Below are 22,150 nucleotides of genomic sequence, written 5' to 3' on the forward strand. Positions count from 1 at the left end.
CAAACAAAGACCTTTAGCGAATTCAAAAGGGACTGTGGTTCCTGCTTGGTGTGACGCAGCCATGCCAGGGAACAGCCCCATGCTTTCCCCCAGCAGGACGTCAGCCCCACCATCAGCAGAGGCTGGGTGGAGAGGTGACCTTCCCAAGCACTAACCTGGAGCTGAAGGAGTGTGGCCATGGAGGAGTGGCAGCATGAACCCACCTGCGAGCGCTCTGGTCATCTGTAGCCCCAGCAAGCGCCACACTGGGGGCTGAGGGTGGGGGCATGCTGGCCCATGCGGGGTGCCACGATGAGGAGCTTTGGCAACACGGCAGCAGCCATGCTTGGAAAATCCCTGCACACCCTCTTTGCACACTCTGGCTTCGGGAGAGTGTTGTGCCCCACCCCACTGCTGCTGGGAGCAGGGATGTGCTCCACGGTCTCCACTGGGTCTGATGACACTGGCAGTGGCTGGCAGTGGCACAGATGGCTGGTCCTGCCAGCACATCAATTTGACCAGGTGCTCACGCTCCTTCTGCTGCCTCCCAGGAATTGCCTTCATCCCTACGGGCCTGGCCCATATGCCAGCACTCCTGAAGGAGGGCAAGGAAGCAGCCACTTAAATCCCACCACCAATTCAAAAAACCAGGGATTTGTTTACATCACGCAAGGTGCTGCTGCTCGCAACTGAGCAGGCTCTGGAGCCGCAGGCTGCTAGCAGAGACTGCAGGGCACTGCCCAGGGCAATGTCTGAGCAGGGGCAGGCCCTGCTGCTTTGGGGTCCTGGGCTGGCATCTTTGTGCTGCAACTCGTGGTCCCAGCAGCAGGCTGGGAGCAGACCAATGGCTCCCTGCGCCGTGCCCGACTAAGCAGCACGGCCTGAGCTGCTGAGGCTTTCTGGAATCCTAGCCCAAATCTACCCAAACGCTGAGGGCTGAATTGGTTTGGAGCAAACAAGACACAAGCCAAGCCTCAACCCCAGCCATTCTAGAGCCAGCCTAGCGAGCTGCTCCTGGCTCACACAGGACAGCCTCCATCTGCCAGGCAGGTTTGTCAACCTCTTCCCTTGGTGTCTCGCTGGGAACACCCCTGGGGCACCCGGAGCATGCTGTGCTCCGACTGCAACATCAGCAGCCACTTTCTCTGGTCAACGCCAGCTCCTCCAGCGCTGCAGATGAGGTGGTATCCACCAGCCAGCACAGCTCAGATTCCTCTGGTGCACGAGGACATCACCCAGCTCCTCCAGATCCCTGGAGTAAGCCCAAGGTTGGTGGGCAGCTGAGTGGAGCTGGGAAGTGAGAGCAGACAGGAGTGAGGTCCCCAACACCTGAAGATGCTGAGGTGCCTGATGAGGTTTATTAAAAGACCTCCTTGCACCAAAGCCAAGGTTTACTGCTGACTTCAGGCCTGTGGGCAGCGTTTGGGCCCCTGAAAAGCAGCGCTTAGAGGTCAGATGAGATGTTTTCCAGCAGAAATCCTTGCTCTGCATCCACATAACCACACTCAGCAGAGACGCTGCTAGCAGGCAGCTGTCTTTCCCCAAAAGACCCAGCCATGCATGGAGCGTGCCGGAGGCTCCCACGATCACGCGCGCAAGCGTGCAAGACACCGCACAGCATCCTCCCGCTGATGAAAACACCAATTTACCTGCAGGTGCCCCAGGGGACGGGTTTTTCAGGGGTCCACCGTACCGAGCCACCCCCTCACCAGCCTGCCGGAGTCTCTCACCGCCCAAGCCCCGACGAACCGAGGCTGCTCCGGGGCTGCGAGACGGCAGCTGCGGGGAAACGGCACCACCTCGCGGCATCCCGGCCGGGGCTGGGCGGCCAGCGGCGCCGGATCAGGCCTCGCACCCGCCGCCCCCGTCGTCCCCGGAGCCGGGGGGCGGTTCCCGACCGGCGACCGCGGCTGCTGCTGGGGGCAGCTCGGGACACGCGTGTCCCTTTGCCTGCCGTGGGGAAGGGACACGCCGGCTGCCGTAGCAGTCACTGCAGAGCAGTGGGTGGCCACAGACAGGGTTGTAAGGTGGGGTGATGATGGGGGAATAGTAGTAGTTAAAAATGAACCGTAGCATGGCTGGAAAGGGCCAGGCTCAGGGCTTGCAGCTCAGAAAGCTGCCGAGAGAGGGAAAGAGGCACAAAATCCATTCCTGACCCCCACTAGCAGCTGCTTTCTAGGTCTGGGGACCTGTAGTTAAACAGGACACGCTCATCCCATTCAGCATTGCCCAGGGCAGGTCTTCACCGTGGCGATTAGCATGAGCAGGGACACGCCAGTCCCTTCGTCATGGGGTGAGGGCAGCCACAGGGGGATGACACAGAGCTGGAGACACACTGGAAGAGCAGGGCCTGAGGTGCCTGCAGAGCCACAGCTTGCTGATGGCACAGAGAGTGTTTGGGGAGGCATTGCACATCTTTCCTGGCCTCTGCACCCTCCTCCCACAGCATCCCCCCAGCCCCAGGCTGGGAAGGGTGGTGGTTGTGCTACAGCTGGCACTGCTGTGTAGCCTGGGCACAGACTGCCATGGGTTCAGCATCCCTCCGGCCTCTCCCCAGCTCCATCTTCCTGGGGAAGCTGCAGGGCAGGGTGGCCCTCAGTCTGCCCCCAGTGCTCCGTCCTGGGCTGTTAGCTACAGCTCCAGGCCTGACCTATGCGATGTTAATGTACAGCATCCTCGGGGTGGGCAGGGTTGAGGCAGGGAAAAAAATCCGAGTAACATCGGTCTGCAGTGGTGTTATATGCTGGACATTGCAGTGACGTTGCACCTTGTTTCTTTTTCCCAAGCCGCGTTCATTGCACACTTTTTAACCAACAATCCCTATCCCCCACCAGGGTCTGGCTCTCATGTCAGCTTATGCTTGGAAATGGGTATTTATGTCAGTGGTGAAATGGTTCATATATAAATGAGACTTGAGCCCCAGATGCTCGGCTTCCCCCTGGGAGACAGCAGGTGGAGACAAAGGTGTGTCTGTCTGTGTTTCTGCCTGTGGCAATGTCGTGCTGATTTTATACAGGTTCTTAGGAGCACCCAGACCCAAAAACCTCACTATGAGCTGCCCCCATCGACCCTCCTGGATGACAGAGAAGCGTTGTTATGGCACAGAGCAGTGCTACTGGTCCACAGGAATGGCCTGTTTGGGCTGCCCCTATACCCCCACGGTGCTCAAACCCCGGGTGCTGCCTGCACCCGGACCCCAGGGTGGGCAGGCAGCCTGGCAGGTCTCTATTCTCTGGCCTTGCAGGGCGAGAGGAAAGACCCGAATGCACTGTGGGTGCGCTGGGCCTGCAGGAAGGCTGGTGGTGAGCAAAAGGCTCAGCGCTGGAGGAGGCAGACCCCCCAAGGGCTGGTGAGCTGCCGGCGAGTGCCAAGCCGCTGGCATGATGGAGCAGTGGCAGGATGCCTTGGGCAAAGCACACCCAATGAGGCAGGGTGTTTGTACCTCTCTGCATGCCCTGGGAAGACCACGTTTCAGTTCCTGGGGACAGCTGGGGTGACCTGCACTCTGGAAGAAACCAGGTGTGGGGACAGGGTCTGAAAACAGCATGGGAGGGGCGATGTGTCTGCTGGGAGACTGGCAGCCCAGGAAAAAAGAGGCAGGTGAGGCACAGAGCATCCCTTTGAAGAGTAAATGGCACAGAAATAAGGGAAACATGAGAATTATGGAATCACCCTGAAGGCAACCTGGTGGCTAAAATGGGATCCTCTTCTCTCACTGCACTGGGGCAGGGGCCTGCTGGGACCAGCCAAAGGAAGAGTACTCCCTTCTGGCAGCAAACCTCTTCCTTCCCCAGTGAAGAGATTAAAGAAGGGCTTGGGGAAGGTGGTAAATAGGGTCTCTTCCCTGCCTGCCCAGCAAGGTGGCAGGAGCCTGCCTGGAAATACAAACCCCCACCTCTCAGAGCCTTTCCTGCGTGCTGGGATGTGGAGGCAGCGAGGGGGCTGGTGCTGCCCGGTGCCGACACGTTCTCCTTCCTCCGGCGGGGTTGGGGGGCTGTGGCCGTCCTGCTGTGGGTCTGGCAAGTGACACAGCCTTGGGATGCCAGGTTCTCGCATCACCCTGCCTCCCTGCACCCAGCTCCAGTCCAGTCCGTGTCGTCCACCCCCGCCTTATCCTACCCCAACTGCAGCTGAGCAAGAGGGCAGGGAGGTGACCCGAGCTGTAACCATAACACGTCTCTCGTCTGCCCGGGTGAACCGGGGACTGAATTACAGTCCGGTTCCCCCCCGTTTCCCCGGCGGTGCCGCGGCACGGCGGGGCCAGCCCAGCAGAGGGCAAGCGAAGGCCGCGCATCGCCCCTCCGGCCGCCGTGCCGGCGCTCGGCGGGGGGCTGCCGGCCGTGCTGGAAGCCGGAGCTGTGAGGGATCCGGACCCCTCTGCAGCTCAAAAGCAAAGGCCAAGCAAGTCCTCCGCAGGACCAGACCGGCTCTGTGTGTGTGTGTGTGTGTGTGTGTGTGTGTGTGTCGTGAAGAGGATGTGAGATACTGATTGCTGAGAAGGTGTGAGAGTTGGGGTTGTTCAGCTGGGAGGAGAGAAGGCTCCGGGGAGACTTTGTTACTGGGGTAATAAAGATGGAGAGGGACTTCTTACCGAGGTGTGTAGCGACAGGAAAAGGGGCAGTAGTTTTGAACTGGCAGAGGGTAGGTTCAGACTGGACATAAGGAAGAAATTCTTTACTAGGAGGGTGTTGAGACACTGGAACAGGTTGCCCAGAGAAGTTGTGGATGTCTCATCATTGGAAGTGTTCAAGGTCAGGTTGGATGGGGCTTTGAGCAACCTGATCTAAGGAAAGATGTCCCTGCAGTGAGGTTGCACTAGATGATCTTTAAAGGTCCGTTCAACCCAAACCATTTTGTGATTCTGTATCTGCCCCAGCTGACTCGGCACCAGAGCCACAGCTTTTGCTCCAGCATCTTGTGGATGCCCATGTCCTTCCAGCAATCCTTCATTAAATGAGAAGCCTGGCTGGCACCAGACGTCGTGCCTTCATGTGGCAAGAGGAGCAGGAATGGATGCACATGCAGAATGGGAGCTTGTGGGAGGCAGAGCTCCCTGCAGACACCAGGGTGACAGAAACCACACAGTGCATTTGCCCTCTCCTCCTCCCAGCCCTCGCAAATCTGTCCAGGAATGCAGTGAGCATTGGGTACCCCGTTCATGGTAATGTTGGCATGCCAAGGGACATCCAGCGGGGTCTCAGCAGTCCAATTCCTACTACAGTGAGTGTTCCATCCCTGCTGATGTCCTCAGCATTCCCCTGTTTGTCAAACCCAGACTGATATTTTTTTCTCAGGCTCTCCATCCTGCAAAGAGGTTCCCTCTTATTCAGGGAACAGTGGAAATGGGTAACCAGGAAACAGCTTCTGCCCTTCTCAGCTGGTCTTTCACTGATGTGAGGTCTGTGGACACCAGTCCCAGGACTTCCCCGTATGGTGGCCAGCACCTCCAACATCACGTTTGGATCCCAGGACAGGGGCGTCTGACAGGAGTGAAAACAGCAGCACTGAGGTTGTGGTGACAGAGCCCCCCAGCTCAGCACCACCGTGGAGCAGCCAGGCCAGGCCAGCTCAGCATCATGGTTTGTTCATGGTAGCACTTGTGCTTTCTGGTGAGGAAAACGCCTTCAGATCTATCCCTGGGACAACTCCTGCTTTGCGTCACCTCAGGGTCATCGAGCCATACCCCCTTTTGCCCCATTGCCTTGCTCATCCCAGCCTGATCCCAGCCCCATGTACAAAGTCCTGCACTTTCCTGACAATTTCTGGCCTCACTCTGCCCCATGCTTCCATCTGGCCCCATGCAAAGCAAACGCTGGCCCTGCACTTGCTTGCTTTCACGGGGTCTGCATCTGGGCTGCTGGGGCTTTGTGGCTTGTGGCCTGGCCTCCCAGCTCACCAAATGCATGAGTGCTCCAGAGACAGACGGGGGGGCTACAAGACACCCATGGCATTGGCCTTGAGGTTCCCCTGTCCATGGCCCAGGTCTCCTCTGCCCCATCACCTGGTGGCTTTGCCCTTGTTTATCCATGTCCCTGCTGCTGGAGTAGGGGGAAGATGCATTTTGTGCAACAAGGCTGAGAGCAGCAAACAGCATTTCCCCTGGGACTTGTGGCCAGCTGGGCTCTCCTCCTTCAGCAAGCATCTGCCAGCCGGCTGGGGAGAGCACTTCTCCTGCAACCTGCTGCCCTGAAGCAACAGGATGTGGGTAACCAGGGGTCCTCCGGGCGCAGGGCAATGCTGGGTGGGGGCCTTGAATGTAAGAGGTGAGCACTGTACAGGCACTTTGCCCTTCTCCCCACCTCTGGTACCCTCCTCAGTCCTCGCATCCATTGCAAGGGCATCTACTGGAAGGATGTTCCCCAGGCCAAGCTGGAAGATGGCGGGGGGGGGGGGGGGGGGGGGAGCTGCAGTGTTGTGAACATGACCGCAGTGAGAAAGGGGATCCAGGTCCAGGTTTTCCGCTCTCCTCCACCGCCTCACACAAATGCTGATTAAATTAGTTTCACCTTTTTCCTGCCTGGCTTGCAGGTGGCCTGGGGATGGCAGGGAGCAGGGGAGATGGCGGGGAGCAGGGGCGATACCCTCCTGGGGAAGCCCGGAGGCAGCAATGCTGGGCAGCCTCTCGCAGTGGAAACGCCGCCGTTTCTCTCCCCCCCGACCAAAAATCAGAGGCCAAGGCCGGCCCTGGTGCAGCAGCACGTGAAAAGCCCCCGCATCACGGGATGGAGCGGAGACTCCATCCTCCTCCGTAAGAGGAGGCTGCTCCCCGCCTGGTAAATCCCTCATTTCTTCTGCTTTGGGAAGCAGGGGGAGGATTATCGGCTGCCTGCCTTGCCGCACCGGCTGAGCTCTGGGCGCGCTGGGCTGCCGCTCCGGAGCCACCAGCACGCCCGGGGTGATGGACCCGCTTCGGGCAAACCAAATTCCCGGGGTCGCGGTGGGGCTGGCCGGCCGGGCGGCAGGTGGGAGGGACCCTGCGGCCACTGGGACCCCCGCGCCGGTGCCCCGACGGGGAGGGCTTGTCCGCCGGTGGGGCGGCCCCTTCTTCCCCTCCCGGCCCGCTCCGCTCCCGGCCCCTTCCCGCTCCGCTCCCGGCGGGGCGGCCGCGGCGGCGGGAGGGCGGAGGCAGGGCTGGCAGCGCCGCGGCGGGCGGCGCACACACGCACACACACCTCCCTGCATGTGATTAAATGGCTCGAAATCTGCTTCTGATTTCCTCGGGGAGGTGACTTTTCCCTTCTTTTCAACCCGGGATTTATTGGAGCCTTTTTACTCCGCTTCCAGGCAGCGGTCGGGGCTCAGTTTCTCCACTTCTTGCTTTTCTTTTTTTTTTTTTTGTTTTTCCCTTTCCTCTCCTTTTTTTCCCTTCCCTGCCGCCTCCCTCCCGCAGCCGGAGCAGCCGCGGGCGGTGCGGCGGAGCGGGCGGGAGCACGGCCGGCTGCGGGCACGGCGCTGGGGACCCGCCCGCACCGCCGGGAGCAGCACTCCCGCTTTGCACTATTCCGCCTTATTTTGCTTTCTTTCCCGCCCCCCCCCCCCCCCCCGGCAATTTGTTACTATTGCTTTTTTTTTTTCCTTTTTTTCTTTTTTTTCTTTTTTTTTTTTTTTTTTGTGTTGCGATCAGCCAAGGGAAGGGGGAGCTGCCCCCACGCCCCGCCGCCCGCCCTGCTGCTGCTGCTGCTGCGGCGGCCCCGGCTCCTCTCGCCGCCTCGACCCCGGACCTGCTGCCCGGACCGACCCCGCTACCTGCCCGGCCGCGGTAAGCTGCTCCTCCAACTTCCCGGCGCTGGCGGCCCCGGCCGAGCAGCTCCCTGCTCTCCTCCCCACCGCTCCCTCCCTCGTTGCCTTTTATTCCTCCCTCTTCCCCCCCTCCCCACCCGCCCTTTATTTCCCTTTCCATCCTTTCACCGCCGAAAACGGGACCTCCCCGCGGCGGAGCCGGGGGTGCCGCCCGCCCGCCCGCAGCCGGGCACGGCCGAGCCCCGCTCCCGGCCCCGGGCAGCTCCGGCCGCCGCTGCTCCGCGCTTTGGCCCGGCCCGGCCCGGCCCGGCTCGCTGCCACCGCCCCGGCAGAGCCGGCGCGGGGGAGGCGGGGGTGCTCGGCGCTGTACGAAGCCTCGCGGTGTCGCAGCCCCCCAACACCACCTTGTCGCGGAGCTGCCGGGGGGGGGACCGGAGCCTCCCGCGGCGCTGAGCCCCGGCCACACCTCGGGTGCGGGTGCAGGCAGCGGCAGGAGCCCTGCCAGGCTGCTGCCTGCAGTGCCAGCCCCGGCTGACCAGGCACGGGGCACACACGTGCTCTCCCCTGCCCGCAGCTCCTGCTGCAGGCCTTTATCCGCTCCGAAGGTCTCCACCAGCACAAAGCCACCAGGCACCTTGGCGGGGTGGCTTTGCCCTTGCCGCCAACCCAGGCTTGAGGCCATCGCCGGTCCCTTCCCAGCACAGCTGCCTCGGTGAGACCCCTCTGCGGGGCGGCTCGAAGGGTGGGTTCCCTCTGAAAATAGCTGCGTTGCAGTCCTGGGGCCAAGCTGGCTGAGATCCCTCGGCAACCCCCGGCACCCTGCCCCAAACCACAGCCGGGGTGAGGGCCGGCGGTTCTGGCCAGGGCATGTGCGAGCGGGTGGTGGCACAGGGAGAACGGAAGCTGGGCTGCGTTTGGTGGGTTCGCTTTTGCTTTTCTGTCTCGGAGCTGCTGAAATGAGATTTCTTCAAAACGCTGTCCCTCTCACAGCTTTCCCGGCCCACTGGAGAGTGGGTAGATGGAAATACCTTTCTTGGGATAAGGAATAACTGGCATGATGGGGGACGTGGCGCTCGGCAGTCTGCTGCCTTGCTTGGTTCTCGCCGAGCAGGGTGGGTGAGGAAGGCCCTGTGGGCAGGAGCAGGCAGCACGGTGGTCCTGCTGGCTTGCCACTCAGCCGGGCAGTGCTTGTGCATGGATTCTCCTCTCTCGGGTGAGCTGTGAACATATGGAACGTAAGCTGGGCTGAGCATCCCCACCTCCGTCCGTGCTGTTTGTGTCGGACCTGTAGTTGGGCTGAGATGATACTGAGCGTAGACCTGGATGTGTGAACGCTGGACAGCTGGAAATGACACAGATCCTTCTTCGCTGTTGCCTGCTCTCAAAGCCAGGAGAGGCTGGAGCTCCCTGTGACCAGTGCAGCAGGGATGTGGCTTGAGCCATGCTCCAAAAACACCCTCCAAGGCGTTTGGATGGATGGAGGGCAACTTTTTTTTTCTTTTTTTTCTGCAATATCCCATTTATAAAACAGAGGGAGCTGCTGTGCTTTTCTGACCACCTGGTTGGAGCAAGCTGGTGAGGGGACAGGAGGTCCAGCAGTCCAAGCACAGGGTGGGCTGCAGGGGTCCCAACATCCCTCCTCCTCCGCGTGGAAGAAGGAAGGTGAGCTGGGTCCCTGTAGAGAAGAGGGCAGGTGTAATGCCAGGTTGGGAAGGAGCAGAGGTGACTCTGAAGCCTGGGGAAGAAAGAAGCCAGGCCTAGGGATGCAGCTGAGCACACTGTGGCCTGAAGCGAGGAGCCCACCAGAAATGCAAACTGCTGGAAATCTAGGCTGAGGACCGTTGCTGCTGCTCCTTGGGCACCAGAACACAATGTCTTCAGCTTGGGCCGGCTGGAACAGAGGTCCCACCTTGGGTGGCAGCTAGCAGAGATGTACATCTGAGCAGGGTTTCCCAGCCCCTGAAGGAGGTGAGCATCGGCGCAGACCCTGGGGCACGTGCTGAGATGGCTTCATCTTCCTTCAGCAGGGAAGCAGCCCGCCGTGCCGAGGGTGTCCGCAGCACCTCTGCCTCCTGTTCCCCCACCCTGCTAGTCAGGCCCTGCTCCATAAGGAAGCAATTATTTTGTGCCCCCACGAGCCCCTCCCTGAGCCTGCGCAGGACACTTGCGCTCAGTATGGAAACGCGACAGATTTTCCATATTCTGCTTTGCCCCGTGATGTTTAAAAACGTACGTGACGGCCTCTTCCAAATGCTGCAGACTTGGCTGGCACTCAAGCAATAACAGGCTGTGTGACACCAGGGGCATGAAATATCGTACCAATAGCCAGAGAGGGGGGGGAAAAAAAAATGAGATGTCAAAGTGCAGTGTGTTTCCGGCCCGGTTGTCGTGAGCCATCCTCTACCCGATGTGAGAGATCTTTCAAAGCCGGCCAAATGTTGTCATCTCTGAATACCATTTTAAATATTCATCCAGACTATTTTCAACATCTGTGCCCGGCATGTTGTGAAAAGGCAACAAGGGACGTTATGGAAACCAGATCACTTTATTCCCATATGGAGTGGAAAGGGGTTGAAGCAATGAGGACTTCTGGGCTGGGGCCGCGCGTGTCCCGTGCATCCGCTGGGAGCAGCTGGAGGAAAACCGTCTGCACCCTGAGGGATGCTCCCGGGAGCACACAATGTTGCTGAGTGGCGCGGCAGGAGTGTGCGAAGGGGTTCAGGGAGCTGGGGTGGGATTAAAGTTGGGTAAAGCAACAAGTCAAGCAGTAGTAGAGGTTAATAAATAGGGTAGCATCAAGGCAGCCATGCTTTCTGATCCTCCAAGGCCAGGGGCTCCAGATGCCTCCTTGAGCTGCTGTTGCGTTGGGAGCACAAGGAGATCTCCAGCTTGCGCTGGCCGGGGAATGCAAGAGTATTGCAGCAAAACGGATTCAGCTCCGCAGCATGTGGGTGATACTGTGCTTAAATCTCCCCTCCTGGGAGTGGGACCACCTCTACCCAGGGATTCTGGCAAGCAGAGCGGGTGTTGGGGACCCAGCAGGACGACCGTACTGGATGTTGGTCCCTCCTTCCTATGGTCAGCATGGCTTATGGGTTACCAAAACGGGTGAGCAGGAATGCATCCAAGCATCCAGCCTTTGACAGCTCCATGCACATGGTTGAGTAGCCTGGGGACTGTTTGCTTCGTGGTGGATTTCTCTCTCTTGGTTTTTTTTTTTTTTTTGTTGTTGTTTTCGATAACCTAGGAAATCTGGGCTCCGTTTCTGCCTTTTGTAACGTCGGGCTGCAACTAATTCAAGCCAGGCCAGATTCTGACCACAGGTATGCCAGTGTAAATTTGAATGGAGTCGCTTACGTCTTGGTTTGGCCCGATCTGAATGGAGTTACTTCTGGCTGATGCCAAAGGGGCTGAGGTCAGAATCTGGCCCATCCTTTCCTGCGTGCAGTGTAATTTGTATGCGTCTCCTGGCACTGCTGGGGTATCGTATGGCTTGTGTAATTCTGGCTTCGGCCTGCCAGAGTGCATTGCAATATCTATCGCCAGGAGTGCCTGCTGCAGGAAGACGCTGCCTTGTAATTGCCCACATGAGCTGCGCATACTTTGGGGAGCAGGGTCTGAAAGCCCAAGGGGCTGCGCAGAGTGCTGGGCTCCGTGGATGTGGGTCCATACGTGCTTGGAAGCTTCTGATATTTAAATATCAGAAGAGAGGAGGGAGCTTGTAAAGAAAAGTGAGGCATCTCCTCGGTGCCATTAGCTGCGTCCCAAGTGGGCACCGGTCACTCCATTAGCGGCTGGGAAGGCGATTAGCACTGCCCGCCATGCCGCATCCCTCCGGCCTCTCCCCGCCGTGCGTGCTCCCTCCTGCCGGAAAGCCGAGCCCGGTCCCAGTGCTTTGGCTGCGTGGGGTTTTTCCTTTCATTTTAAATACTTCTCAGTTGTGTGTTTTGGGGTTTTTTTTTTTTGTCCCAGCGACACATGGAATGATTTATCCATGCCCAGAGCACAGTTTGGTCCTGATGCATTCTGCTTGTTGGGTGGGGGGAAGAAGCATCCCCCAGCTGGCATTGCCGTGGTGGGTGAGGGAGCGGTGCCCGCAGAGGGGAGGGAGGTGGCGGGGACCCAGGGACCCCAACAGCTCCCTGAGATGGGTCCCGTTTGTGGGGCTAGGGCAGATCTGCAGTGGGTCGCTCCCACAGCACGTGTGGCAAGGGAGCGGGGATGCCCTCGTTAGAAAGGGCCTGTAATGAGGTGAGAATGTGCAAGGTCTGGTAGCAGATACATCCTGGTTAAGGGACACGCTCTGGTCATTTGTGCCGAGTTACAGCTTCTCTGAGTGCATCAGTCCTCTTCTGCTCCGGTCCCCCCAGTGCCCTCCTGCTCAGAGGGCACCTGAGCTGCTGGCAGGCTTTACTGGGCATGGCACAGCTCAGGGATGAGCAGTTCTTGTGGATCGGCCCTATCTGAGCACTTTGGATCTAGTTGCTGGATCCCCTCAAGTACTTGGGTCCTTGGTCCTTGCCCGGGGTTTTTCTGCCCACTGCTCCACAGCTGTGCCGTGCCATGAGGAGCCTTTTTGTGTCCCATGCAGGTGGGTGGCTCCATCCCTGCCCCATGCTGGCACAGGGTGATACAGCACCTCGTGGGGACCAGGCATCCCCATCTCAACCAGTTCCAAGTAAGGCCACATGCTTTCCTCGGGTGATGCGAGCACCCGACGTACCGTGCTGCCCTGGCCCTGAGGAGAAACCCAGCCAGCTGCACCGTGCCAGCAGCATCAGAGAGGACACGGGGAAGCAGCACAGGTCCCTGGCAGGAGGGAAGCACCATTTCCCTGCCATTCCCTTCCCCTCCCAGGCCATGCTGGCTGCTCAGCTTTAGCCATGGCCTGCCCTCTAAACCCATGTTTTTCGGTGGCAGGGCTGCAGTGGATGGTGGAGCACTGCTTGGGCCGCTCATGCCTTCCTCCTCTGCTTTAATTAGAGAAGACTGCTCCCGTGCTGCAAAGGTCCTGAGATCAAATCTGCCTAATAACCCCCTTCCCTCCCCGCCCCGTGTTGTTCCACTTAATCCTGTAATTACCTCTGCAAAGCTGCCGCTGCCCTGGTCTGCTGGGTGGTGACCCTGGGCCTGCTGTAGGCACCAGCATCTGTATTTGGGGAAGTTTGCTCTCTTTGCCCTGGCTCACCTGCTGCACTTGCCTTGTGCATTCAATTTTGGGGACCAAGCACCCACTCCGGAGACCCGGAGCTCTGGGCGTGCATCTGTGCCTGGCATCGCTCCCGGCAGCACTGTGTCCCGGGAAGGTGATGGGAAGGGGAATCCACGGTTGGCTGGAGCATCGCCCCAACAAGCGTCCTGCAAGGCGGGGAAACGCCACCAGTTGCCTTGGGAAGCGTGTTGCTGTAGGGAGAAGGGGTGTGGAGGCGTAGGATGCGGTAGCTAATTTTTTTAAAGCACTTCTGAAGCGCTACGGCGGCGTGACTTCCTTCCAAACCGCACGGCTGTTAGCATTCCCTGAGCGGAGGAGTGAGGAAATCGCCCACCTCAAAAATGCAGCTGCTTCTGGGGAGGAGCCGGGAGGGCGGCCGCTTCCTCGGGAAGGGTGAGCCCTGCCGTTGCATCCCCCCCAGCCCCGCGGGTTCTGCTGGTGGCTAGGAGCTGGCGGCCACCCGAGAGCCTCGCTGGGGACACCTTTGTGATGCTGTCCCTGGGAGATGCTTCCCATCGCTTATGTCCCTCCTCGTGCTGGATCCAGGCGGGTGCTGGGCTGGATTCGGTGCCGAGGGCCTCGTCCCATTTCTCCCTGCTTAGTCAGCAGTGTCTCCATTTAATCTGAACCAGGGGCAGCAAAGATGGGAAGTGGGAAGCGGGGGAAGATGGGGGACAGGGAGAGAAATACCCACTCCCAGGCCTCTCTGGCAGCTTGCCGGCAATCCCGGGGTCACGCTGAATATGCATAAAAGGGAGCAGATTGCAGTTTGCCCTCCTCTCCGATACGGAGGTGAGGCCCACAGAGACCACCAGCCCCAGCTCTCTTTCAGCGGGATAATGGGGTGAGCCGAGCGCGGAGCGTGCGTGCCTGTGTGTGGTCTCGCGGATGATAATGATTTCCATTCATGCCCTGCCTCCCCAGCACCGATGTGCCGCTGGGCGAGCGTTGGCTGCTCCCCGGCAGGAGCAGAGCCCCCAAAAGTTGGGCACTGAATCGCTGGGCTTTGTGCCTTGGAACGGCTGGTGGGAGGGACAGAGTTTCCTGCCAGGGTGGGGAGGACAGGCAGGAGATACTCGTGCCCCCCATGTGCCCCAAAAGCAACGGTGACCCTGACCCAGGTCCTAGACCTGCTGCCCCAGCCCTGCTCATAACACCTTTGTCTCTGGGCTCTCCCCTTGCCACCACTGGGTGCTGGTGCTGTCTCTCTCCCCTGGGGAGGGGTTTTCCTGTACCTTCGTGTCTTACCTAACAGGGAATTGAAAGGCCTTTGCAGGTGGCACAATTGAGCATGGCCCTACTCCTGTCCCCTTGCTGTCACGTAGCAGAGAGGAGGTGATGGGTGGAGGAGACTCCGCCTTGGCAGGGTTTAGTGGGTACTTTGTTTGGTACATCCTGAGTCCCCCTGGAGTGGATGGATGCAGCTGCTGCAGCATCCCTGGGGGTTTCTCCTCTCTCCTCCCAGTACATAGTAGTGCCCTGGGGCTGGTGCGATGGGAGGTGGTGGTGGCTGCACCTGGCTGGGTCCCCCTCTGTGGGGGATGCAGTGGGATGGGGATGACAGGGAAGCTGGCAGCATCGCAGGACTGAAGGGGCTGTGCTGGCCTCCACAGGCATGTGCTTGGCCAGGTCTTGCCGGGCATTGCAGGGGGGTCTGTCAGCATTTCGCAGCCCTCTGTGCTGGGTGTGAGTACAGGAGCAGGGCTCTGCCTGTGGGCTGGCAGGGGCTCTGGCTCGCTGCTCAGCACCAGGCAGGTGCTGGGGATGGTCCCAACAGGATTGCTTTGGGGGGTTATCCAGGTGCTATCTTCACTCAGCAGTTCTGGGACAGGCAGACTCTGGGGACCTTGCAGCAGCCATGGCTTTGCCTCCTGCTCAGGAGGCAGCTGCCTGCAGTGGGGCTGGGGCTCCTGACAGAGCCCTGTGGCAGAACCCTGCAGCGGGGGATGCTCTTCACTGCCTGGTGCTTGTGGCATGGTGCTTCCACCACTGTGGTGACTGCTATGTCCCTTCTGCTCCCCTCTCTGCTCCCACAGCCCTTGCCTGCATGTCACACTCCTCGAGTAGGGGGTTCTCAGTGCTCCGGGCACCCAATGGACAGCATCCCTTGTCTTGCTGCCTGCTGGCTGCCCAGCCACCGAGCTGTGGGCTGATGTGTCCCCGAAAGGCTCTGCAGCACTGCCAGATAGCAGGGGATGCACTGCTGGGGTGATGCAGAGACCACCAAGGGAGCCATCGATTTTTCAGCAGTGAGCATCCCCTTTCCATCAGCAGAGGATTAAGCAGTGAGGAAACAGCATGGAGGTGGCAGGGCCAGGATTTGTCCCGGGGGAGAGGTCCAAGGATGGGCTGAGACCCCTGTCCCTGCTCCCCCCTTGGCAGGCATGGGCTGCCCGGCTGAGCATGGCTGGGAAGGGAGGAGCTTCCCCCCATTAGCGGTTTGGCAGACCGGAGAGAGGCAGCTTTCTTCCACAGCCAGGGCCGGCTCCTTTTTTTGGGGGGGGTTGTTTTTGTTTTTTGTTGGGGTTTTTTTTTTGCAAAATGGAAAAAAAAATTCCGGATCATTTGAAATGGGCTGTCCCCTGCCAGCTTCCTTCAGCCGGAGTGGGGAGCTGGACAGGCAGGAGTGATGCTGGGGGCTGTAGATGGGGCACAGAGCATCTGCTATGCTGGGTCACGCTGCCGGCACAGGGCTTCTTTCCTGAGCATGAAGTGCAAAACTCAAGTCATCATGTAAGGATTTACTAGTGGGAGAGGGGATGATGGGAGGACCCCCTCTGCCTGCCCTGGCCATGGCGTAGGCTGGTAGAGGCCAGAGAACCTGGCTTGGTGGCTGGGGCAGGCAGCGCTCAGCACGGCCCCTCCAGCCAAGCAAGTGGGTTGGCAGGGCTGGTGCCATCCACCCAGCTGGGCAGCACAGGGGTCTACTGCCAGCTGCAGTGCTCGGGGCCGTTCTCCGGTGAATGTGTAAAGCCGTGGCCACTCGCATGATGCTAAGGATGGGGCACGGCCGATCTGCATCTTGGGGGATGCTCCTGCTGCAGCCAGAGCCGGCAGGAGGGGACATGATCTCCAGTCCCTCTTCTACCCTCCAAGCCAGCGACGTGGGAGATGAGCCATGTCCCCTGGGAGCCACCCAGCATTCCCTGGCCCTGTGCTGCGGCTGCTGGGAGAGGAGCCCAGCCAAGCCCTGCATTTGGTCCTTGCCTTTCCCTCCATTAACAGACAGGCCAGACCCAGACCTGGGTTTCTTGGGGGTGAGGCCAGAATAACCTCCTTTTGCCAGTGGGAATATTCGGGTAGTGTGGTGGTGGGATTTGGAGGGGATCCAGCCCCTGGCTCAGAGAAACCACAGAGCCCAGGGCCAGCAGGATGCTGCTGGGGCTGTGGCACAACAGGAAAAGTGGTGCTGGACCCAGGAGTCCCAGGGCTGCATCCTGGCAAGCTTCTGCCTGTTGCAGAATGTACCCGCAAGGTGTTTTCGCTGCTGCTCCTTCCTCCCATGTTGGTGGGAGCTGTTTCGGGCTGCAGTTGGATAACTTGGGGTTTGCAGCTACTGTCGCAGCTGAAAGGTCTCTGCAGCATTTCCCCACCACCAATCCTTGGCAGCCGTGCAGTGACAGGAGTCTCCGAACTGTGCGTGATAGCCAGGGCTGCTGGTGGGCATGTGTATTCCTGTTGCCCCTGGGACGGTTTGTAAGAGACCAGGGAAGGGCTGGACCCTGATTTCAATCTCCTCCTTCCAAAGCTCAGCTCCTTTTGCCATTTCCTGCGGTATTTCACTCCTGCCGATGAGGAGTGAGGGATTGGTGTGGATAAGGCAGCACAAACTAATCGCCTCCCTGCCCTGCTCCCAGAATGGAGCATCAGTAGATGTGGGGTGGGAAGGCGGGCGCAGGTCGAGGGCCAGACATGGGGGTGTTCCCCATCCTTTACCAGCCTCCCCGCACGGGCAGTGCTGCAGCCGTGCCGCTGCCGGCGCCATTCACTCTCTTTGCTTTCGCCCCAGGGAGGAGCCGCTTCCCTCGCCCCGGGAGGATGGAGGTCCTGCAGCTCCTGCGCCTGCTCCTCACCACCACCATGCTGGGCCTCTCCCAGACGGTGAATCCCTTTGTGGCCCAGCAGACTCCCCCAGACCCTTGCTATGACGAGAGCGGCGCTCCTCGCCGCTGCATCCCTGAATTTGTCAATGCCGCCTTCGGGAAGGAGGTTCAAGCCTCCAGCACGTGTGGGAAGCCCCCGACGCGGCACTGCGATGCCTCGGACCCCCGCCGAGCCCACCCACCCGCCTACCTGACCGACCTCAACACTGCCTCCAACATGACATGTTGGCGCTCGGAGACCCTCCACCACTCACCCCAGAATGTCACCCTCACCCTCTCCCTCGGCAAGAAGTTCGAGGTGGTCTACGTCAGCCTCCAGTTCTGCTCGCCCCGGCCCGAGTCTACTGCCATCCTCAAGTCCATGGACTACGGCAAGACCTGGGTGCCATACCAGTACTACTCCTCACAGTGCCGTAAGATCTATGGCAAGCCCAGCAAAGCCACCGTCACAAAGCAGAACGAGCAGGAGGCCCTTTGCACCGATGGCCTCACAGACCTCTACCCTCTCACCGGTGGGCTCATCGCCTTCAGCACCCTTGATGGGCGACCATCCGCCCAGGACTTTGACAGCAGCCCCGTGCTCCAGGACTGGGTGACAGCCACCGACATCCGCGTGGTCTTCAGCCGCCCGCATCTCTTCCGTGACCTGGGCAGCCGGGATGCCGGTGAGGAGGAGGGGGGCACCAGTTCGACCCCCTATTACTACGCGGTGGGGGAGCTGCAGGTCGGTGGGCGCTGCAAATGCAACGGGCACGCGGCACGCTGTGTGAAGGACAAGGAACAGAAGCTGGTGTGTGACTGCAAGCACAACACGGAGGGTCCTGAGTGCGACCGCTGCAAGCCCTTCCACTACGACCGGCCCTGGCAACGGGCCAGCGCCCGTGAGGCCAATGAGTGTCTGGGTAAGTGATTTTTAAATATTTATTTTTTTTCCACAGCTGAAACACTAAAACAGGGCATTGGGGGAGGAATTGATGGGTGCTGAGCCAAAGCGATGGAGTGTGCTTGCCCAGAGATGCTGGGGAGCATCCCCCTTGCTGGAGGACTGGGAAAGTCTCAAGCATCTGCCCTGTCTCTGCTGCGGGTACCCCTGTGGAGGTGCAGTGGTTTGGCCATGAGCCAAAGCACCAAAACCCTCTGAAAAAACACCGGTGTCTTCCAGCTGGTCAGCAAAGCTTGGTGTGGGATGTGAGATGCCCGGCTGGGGGTGTTTCCCTTGGGCAGCAAACCAGCTGTCCCTGGGCTGGGAGGGGGAATCATGGCAGTCTCCTACGAGGTGTACTTTGGCGTAGGGAGCAGGCAGCAAAACCTGGCAGAGATTAAGGAAGTACTTGAGATACCCAGATTCAACATTTTATGATTTGCATTTGGTCTGGCATGGCGCTTTGCGTGGTGGTTTTAGCTTGTCTGTCCTTGCAAAGGTTTCCATGAGTTAAAAATATTGTCATTGAAATGAAATATTTCCAAAACATCAAACTGGCATTGCTTGGCTGTCCCGCTCAAAAACCTTTGTGGGATTTTGGTGGAGGTTTTTGCCTTTTGCCCTCATTTGGGATGGGGTTGGGGGATGCCAGAGCCCTGTGAAAGTCTGGGAGAGGGAGGAACAGCCTCTCGCTCCTCCTGGACCAGAGCCCAGGTCCCAGGGGGTGGCGGGAGGATGGAGACAAGGGAAAGCCGTACCATTAATCAGCTCCTGAAAGGCTCAGTGGATGTGCCAGAGGTCAGAGGGACTTGTTAGTATTTGTGATCGATGTCTTGTTGAGATCCCAGCTGTCAGCTTAAATATATATATGTTACAGCAGATTTCTTCTAAGAATGGCTAAAAAGGCAGAGGATTCAAAGCAAGTGCTGGAGCTTCACACCCTGTGGGAATGTGTCAGCCCTTGCGTTTTCCCACTTGTCTCAGAAAGATGAGGTTTGGAGCAAAGCTCAGAAAAAAAACCCCTCAACTCTGCACCCTGCCCACGGCTGCTGCCTCCAGCTGCTGGCAGGTCGGGCAGGGGAGGGCTCTGGCTGGTGGGTGAGCCCATGGAAACCCCCTGGGACAAAAGAAGGACTCCGACCCAATGGCTGCCTCCCTTGTGGCACCCCATGCCGCATCTGCCTCACCACCGAATCCTCCAGTGAAGCAGCCTAATGGCAGCGGAGGTAGCTCTACTGGCACAAAAAGGGTTAAACCGGAGGAGGCTTATTTTGGGGGAGCATCTGCAGATCTCCTGTTCGTCTGTCCATCTTGTCCATCGCAGGGTGAGGGTCCTGCTCCTCAGGGCCGTGCTCCTGAGCATCCCTGCCCCCAGCTGCATCACCCTTTTGGCAGATGGGCTGAAAAGATAAACGAGGGAGGGAAGAGGAGGCGGAGGGCGCAGCGCGGTCCCTTCAAGCTCCCCCCTGACAAGCCCTGTGCACAAAGACCCTTCCCCGAGCTGCGTGTGAAAGTAGTTTTTCCTGTTGATTTGCTCCCCTTCTTTCTCCCTTTCCCCTCTCGGGCTTTGTGCCCTCTCTGAAGGGACCTGAAAGAGCTTCTCCATCACCCGCCTCCGAAGGGCTTAGCGGCTGAAAGCTGGATTAGCTCCCCGAGCCTTCCCCTCTGTGCCTTTCAACAATGACATCTCCCCAGCCAGCACGAACAGACGCAGCAATTAGCACCAATTAAAAGGAGAGGCCGCCCGGGAAGTTCCCTTTGCTCAGCCTGGGGGCTGCGGGGTTTCGGACTCTGTCCCATGGCCGGGCATCGGTGATATTGGCTTGTGGTGGATGGTCGTGCGTGGCTGAGGAGGGGTGAGGAGGAGGAGGGTGGATGGATGCAGGAGCTTTGCAACCCAGTGCCAGCTGAGGGGCAGGGTTCGGGGGCTGCAGCACCCCAAAAGTGGATCCAGGTGGAGCCATGGGGTTGGTACAGCTTCAGGTTGTGTTGGGATGTCACCTCTTGGCTCTGTGCTCCCCAGCGCCCTTCAAGGGGGTTTGTCCACCTCCAGTGCATGGGATTCTCTGCCTGCTCCAGCATGGGGACAAACTGATGTCCTGCACCATGTCACAGTGCTGGGACATCCATCCACGCAGCTGGAGGCAAGGACAAACTTTTCTTATTTCACAAGAATTTCTGCGTCTGGCTGGTGTGGGAAAATGCAGAGGTGAAACAGCTCAGTGACACCTGAGGTCTGAGCGTCGGCATGGGGCGCGACCACACCAGGCTGCCGTAGGGTGGCCGTGGCATTCGCAGGGACATCGCCACACTGTGGTGTTACAGGAGTCAGTGTGACTTTGGCAGGCAGGCAGGTTTGGGGATGCCGCAGCCGGGACGGCGACAGTGGATTTGCCACGCTGCTGGCTTGGCAAGAGGGCACAGTGCCAGCTCCGTGCCGCAGGGTGCGTGGCCCCGTGCCTGGTGGTTAGAGAGCCGTGCCAGCAGTCCACGGGCACTGGGGGCTCTCCTGATACCCCAAAAGGGCTGCGTTCCTGCGGGGAGCTTGCCCTGCCAATATTGGGGTGCTCTGTGTACCCTCTGGTGTGCCCTGCCCAAAACAGGGGAAAGAGAAGGGCAAGAAAGAGAGAGACGTGTCCCCATCCATGTATGTCCCCAGCTTTTAGCCTGGGTCAGGCTCAGTGAAGGATAATCCTGGCAGAGCAGCCAGCGGGAGCAGGATCGCCAAAATCCCAAGCCCCCCCATGTGATGTATTAGCTTTATTCTTGCAGACTCACGCCTCCTCCTTCCCACCGCTGCTGCCGGTCCCTGCCTGCACATGCGGAGCTGCTTGGGGCAGCCCGGTCACCCCCTCAGCAGGCCATCCCCGAAACACCCGGCCTGGGGAAGGAGGGGGGAAGCGGATTAGCACAAGGCAGCCACTGGAAGTAATTGATGCACTCGCTGGTAATGCGGGAGCTCTTGTTCCCTTTGTGGCCGCCGCGGCGGGAGCACTCTCCGGAGCACCGGGATAATGCACGGGGCTCACTTTGATCCGGGGGGCTCGGCAGGGAAGGGGCTGTGCTCTTCTGGGAAGACCTTGCTGGCTGCTGCTCCCTCCGCTTCAGGCTGGGGGACTGTGGCGATCGATCTGGGATGCCAGTGCCTGAAAACACCAATCCCCAGAGCGGTGATGGGATTTAGAGTATCCCATGTGCTTCCCCCTCTGCCTCTTCCTGTACATGTTTGCTTTCTTTTTCTGTCTTGGTGTTTCCCATGCAAAAATTATCTCAGCAATCCCCCAGTGAGCTGGCCTGGGCTGTTTTACCCTGTGGGGCAGGACCTGTGGTGCCAGTGGCCTGTTGGCAGTCACATCTGCAGCCCCTTCCCTTGCCGCATCCCCTGCAGCGGGGTGCTCCTCGCCCTCTCCCCAGCAGATGTGCTGGAAACTGGTGGGTTCCCAGCAGCACCAGCCACGGTCCTTCCCCAGGGAGAGCAGCGGGGAGTGGTTTGGGGTAGGTGATAGCTTTTGGAGGTAGGCAAGTGGGCAGCATCCCCCTGCCACCCCTGCCTGGGCACCTGCTCCCCATGGGGTGCAGCATCCCAGTGGATCTGGGGTGCAGGGGGGAGGCAGCCACCGCGGTGGAGGGGATTAACCCTTGTCTGACTATCCTGAGTCCTGCTCCTGCCAGGATGGGGCTGGAGTGGCTCAGCCTTGTCCCTCGCACCCCTGTTCTCAGCTCGCAGCCTCTTGGGGAGGGCTCTCTACTTCTGCTTCTCCTCCCGCTCCTTGGCAGTAGAGGTGCAAGCCCTGGCCCCTCTCTCCAAATACCTTCCCCATGATGGAGGGGCAGTGCAGATGGGAGGGAAGGGGCTTTTCTAGTCTTGGTTCCCATCCCTGGGGCGGAGGTGCAGCCCCATCCTGCCCCGCCGTCCCGGCCGGGCTCTCCTCCAGCCAAAGCAGGGGCGTAGCTCGAATCCGCTGCGGGTTGGCAGCAGCAGCCGGTCTAGGGTTTCGCTGAGCCGGCTGCCTTCGCTAATTATTCCCAGGGAACTTGTAGGGGCAGCGAGCCCCCCTCCTGCCCTGTGGGCTCCATCACCTGCCATGCATGTGCCCCAGTGCATGGCGCTGCCTGTCCTGTGCTGGCGTCCCTGCCCCAAACCCCCTCGTGCCATCGCCCCGGGCTCCTCCATCCGCAGCAGCCCGGAGGAGA

At 59.6% G+C, this 22,150-nt stretch overlaps 1 protein-coding gene across 3 annotated transcripts in view; it reads left to right on the forward strand.

Annotated features, from left to right (window-relative positions):
- The first annotated feature begins 7,598 nt into the window (after positions 1 to 7,598).
- NTN3 (netrin 3) overlaps positions 7,599 to 22,150 on the forward strand; it is a 31,942-nt gene continuing 17,390 nt past the window's right edge. Inside the window, exons 1-2 of one of the 3 annotated variants that reach the window (XM_030002425.1) lie at positions 7,599 to 7,738; positions 16,941 to 17,936. In XM_030002425.1, the coding sequence (XP_029858285.1) occupies positions 16,970 to 17,936 (967 nt within the window). In that variant the 5' untranslated portion in view covers positions 7,599 to 7,738; positions 16,941 to 16,969. Of the gene's footprint in view, positions 7,739 to 8,379; positions 8,432 to 13,143; positions 13,325 to 16,940; positions 17,937 to 22,150 lie in introns of those variants that run through there. The other 2 variants (XM_030002424.1, XM_030002423.1) reach the window with 2 other exon arrangements.

Source organism: Aquila chrysaetos, chromosome 25 (genome assembly GCF_900496995.4).
Source record: "Aquila chrysaetos chrysaetos chromosome 25, bAquChr1.4, whole genome shotgun sequence".
Taxonomy (NCBI): Eukaryota; Metazoa; Chordata; class Aves; order Accipitriformes; family Accipitridae; genus Aquila; species Aquila chrysaetos.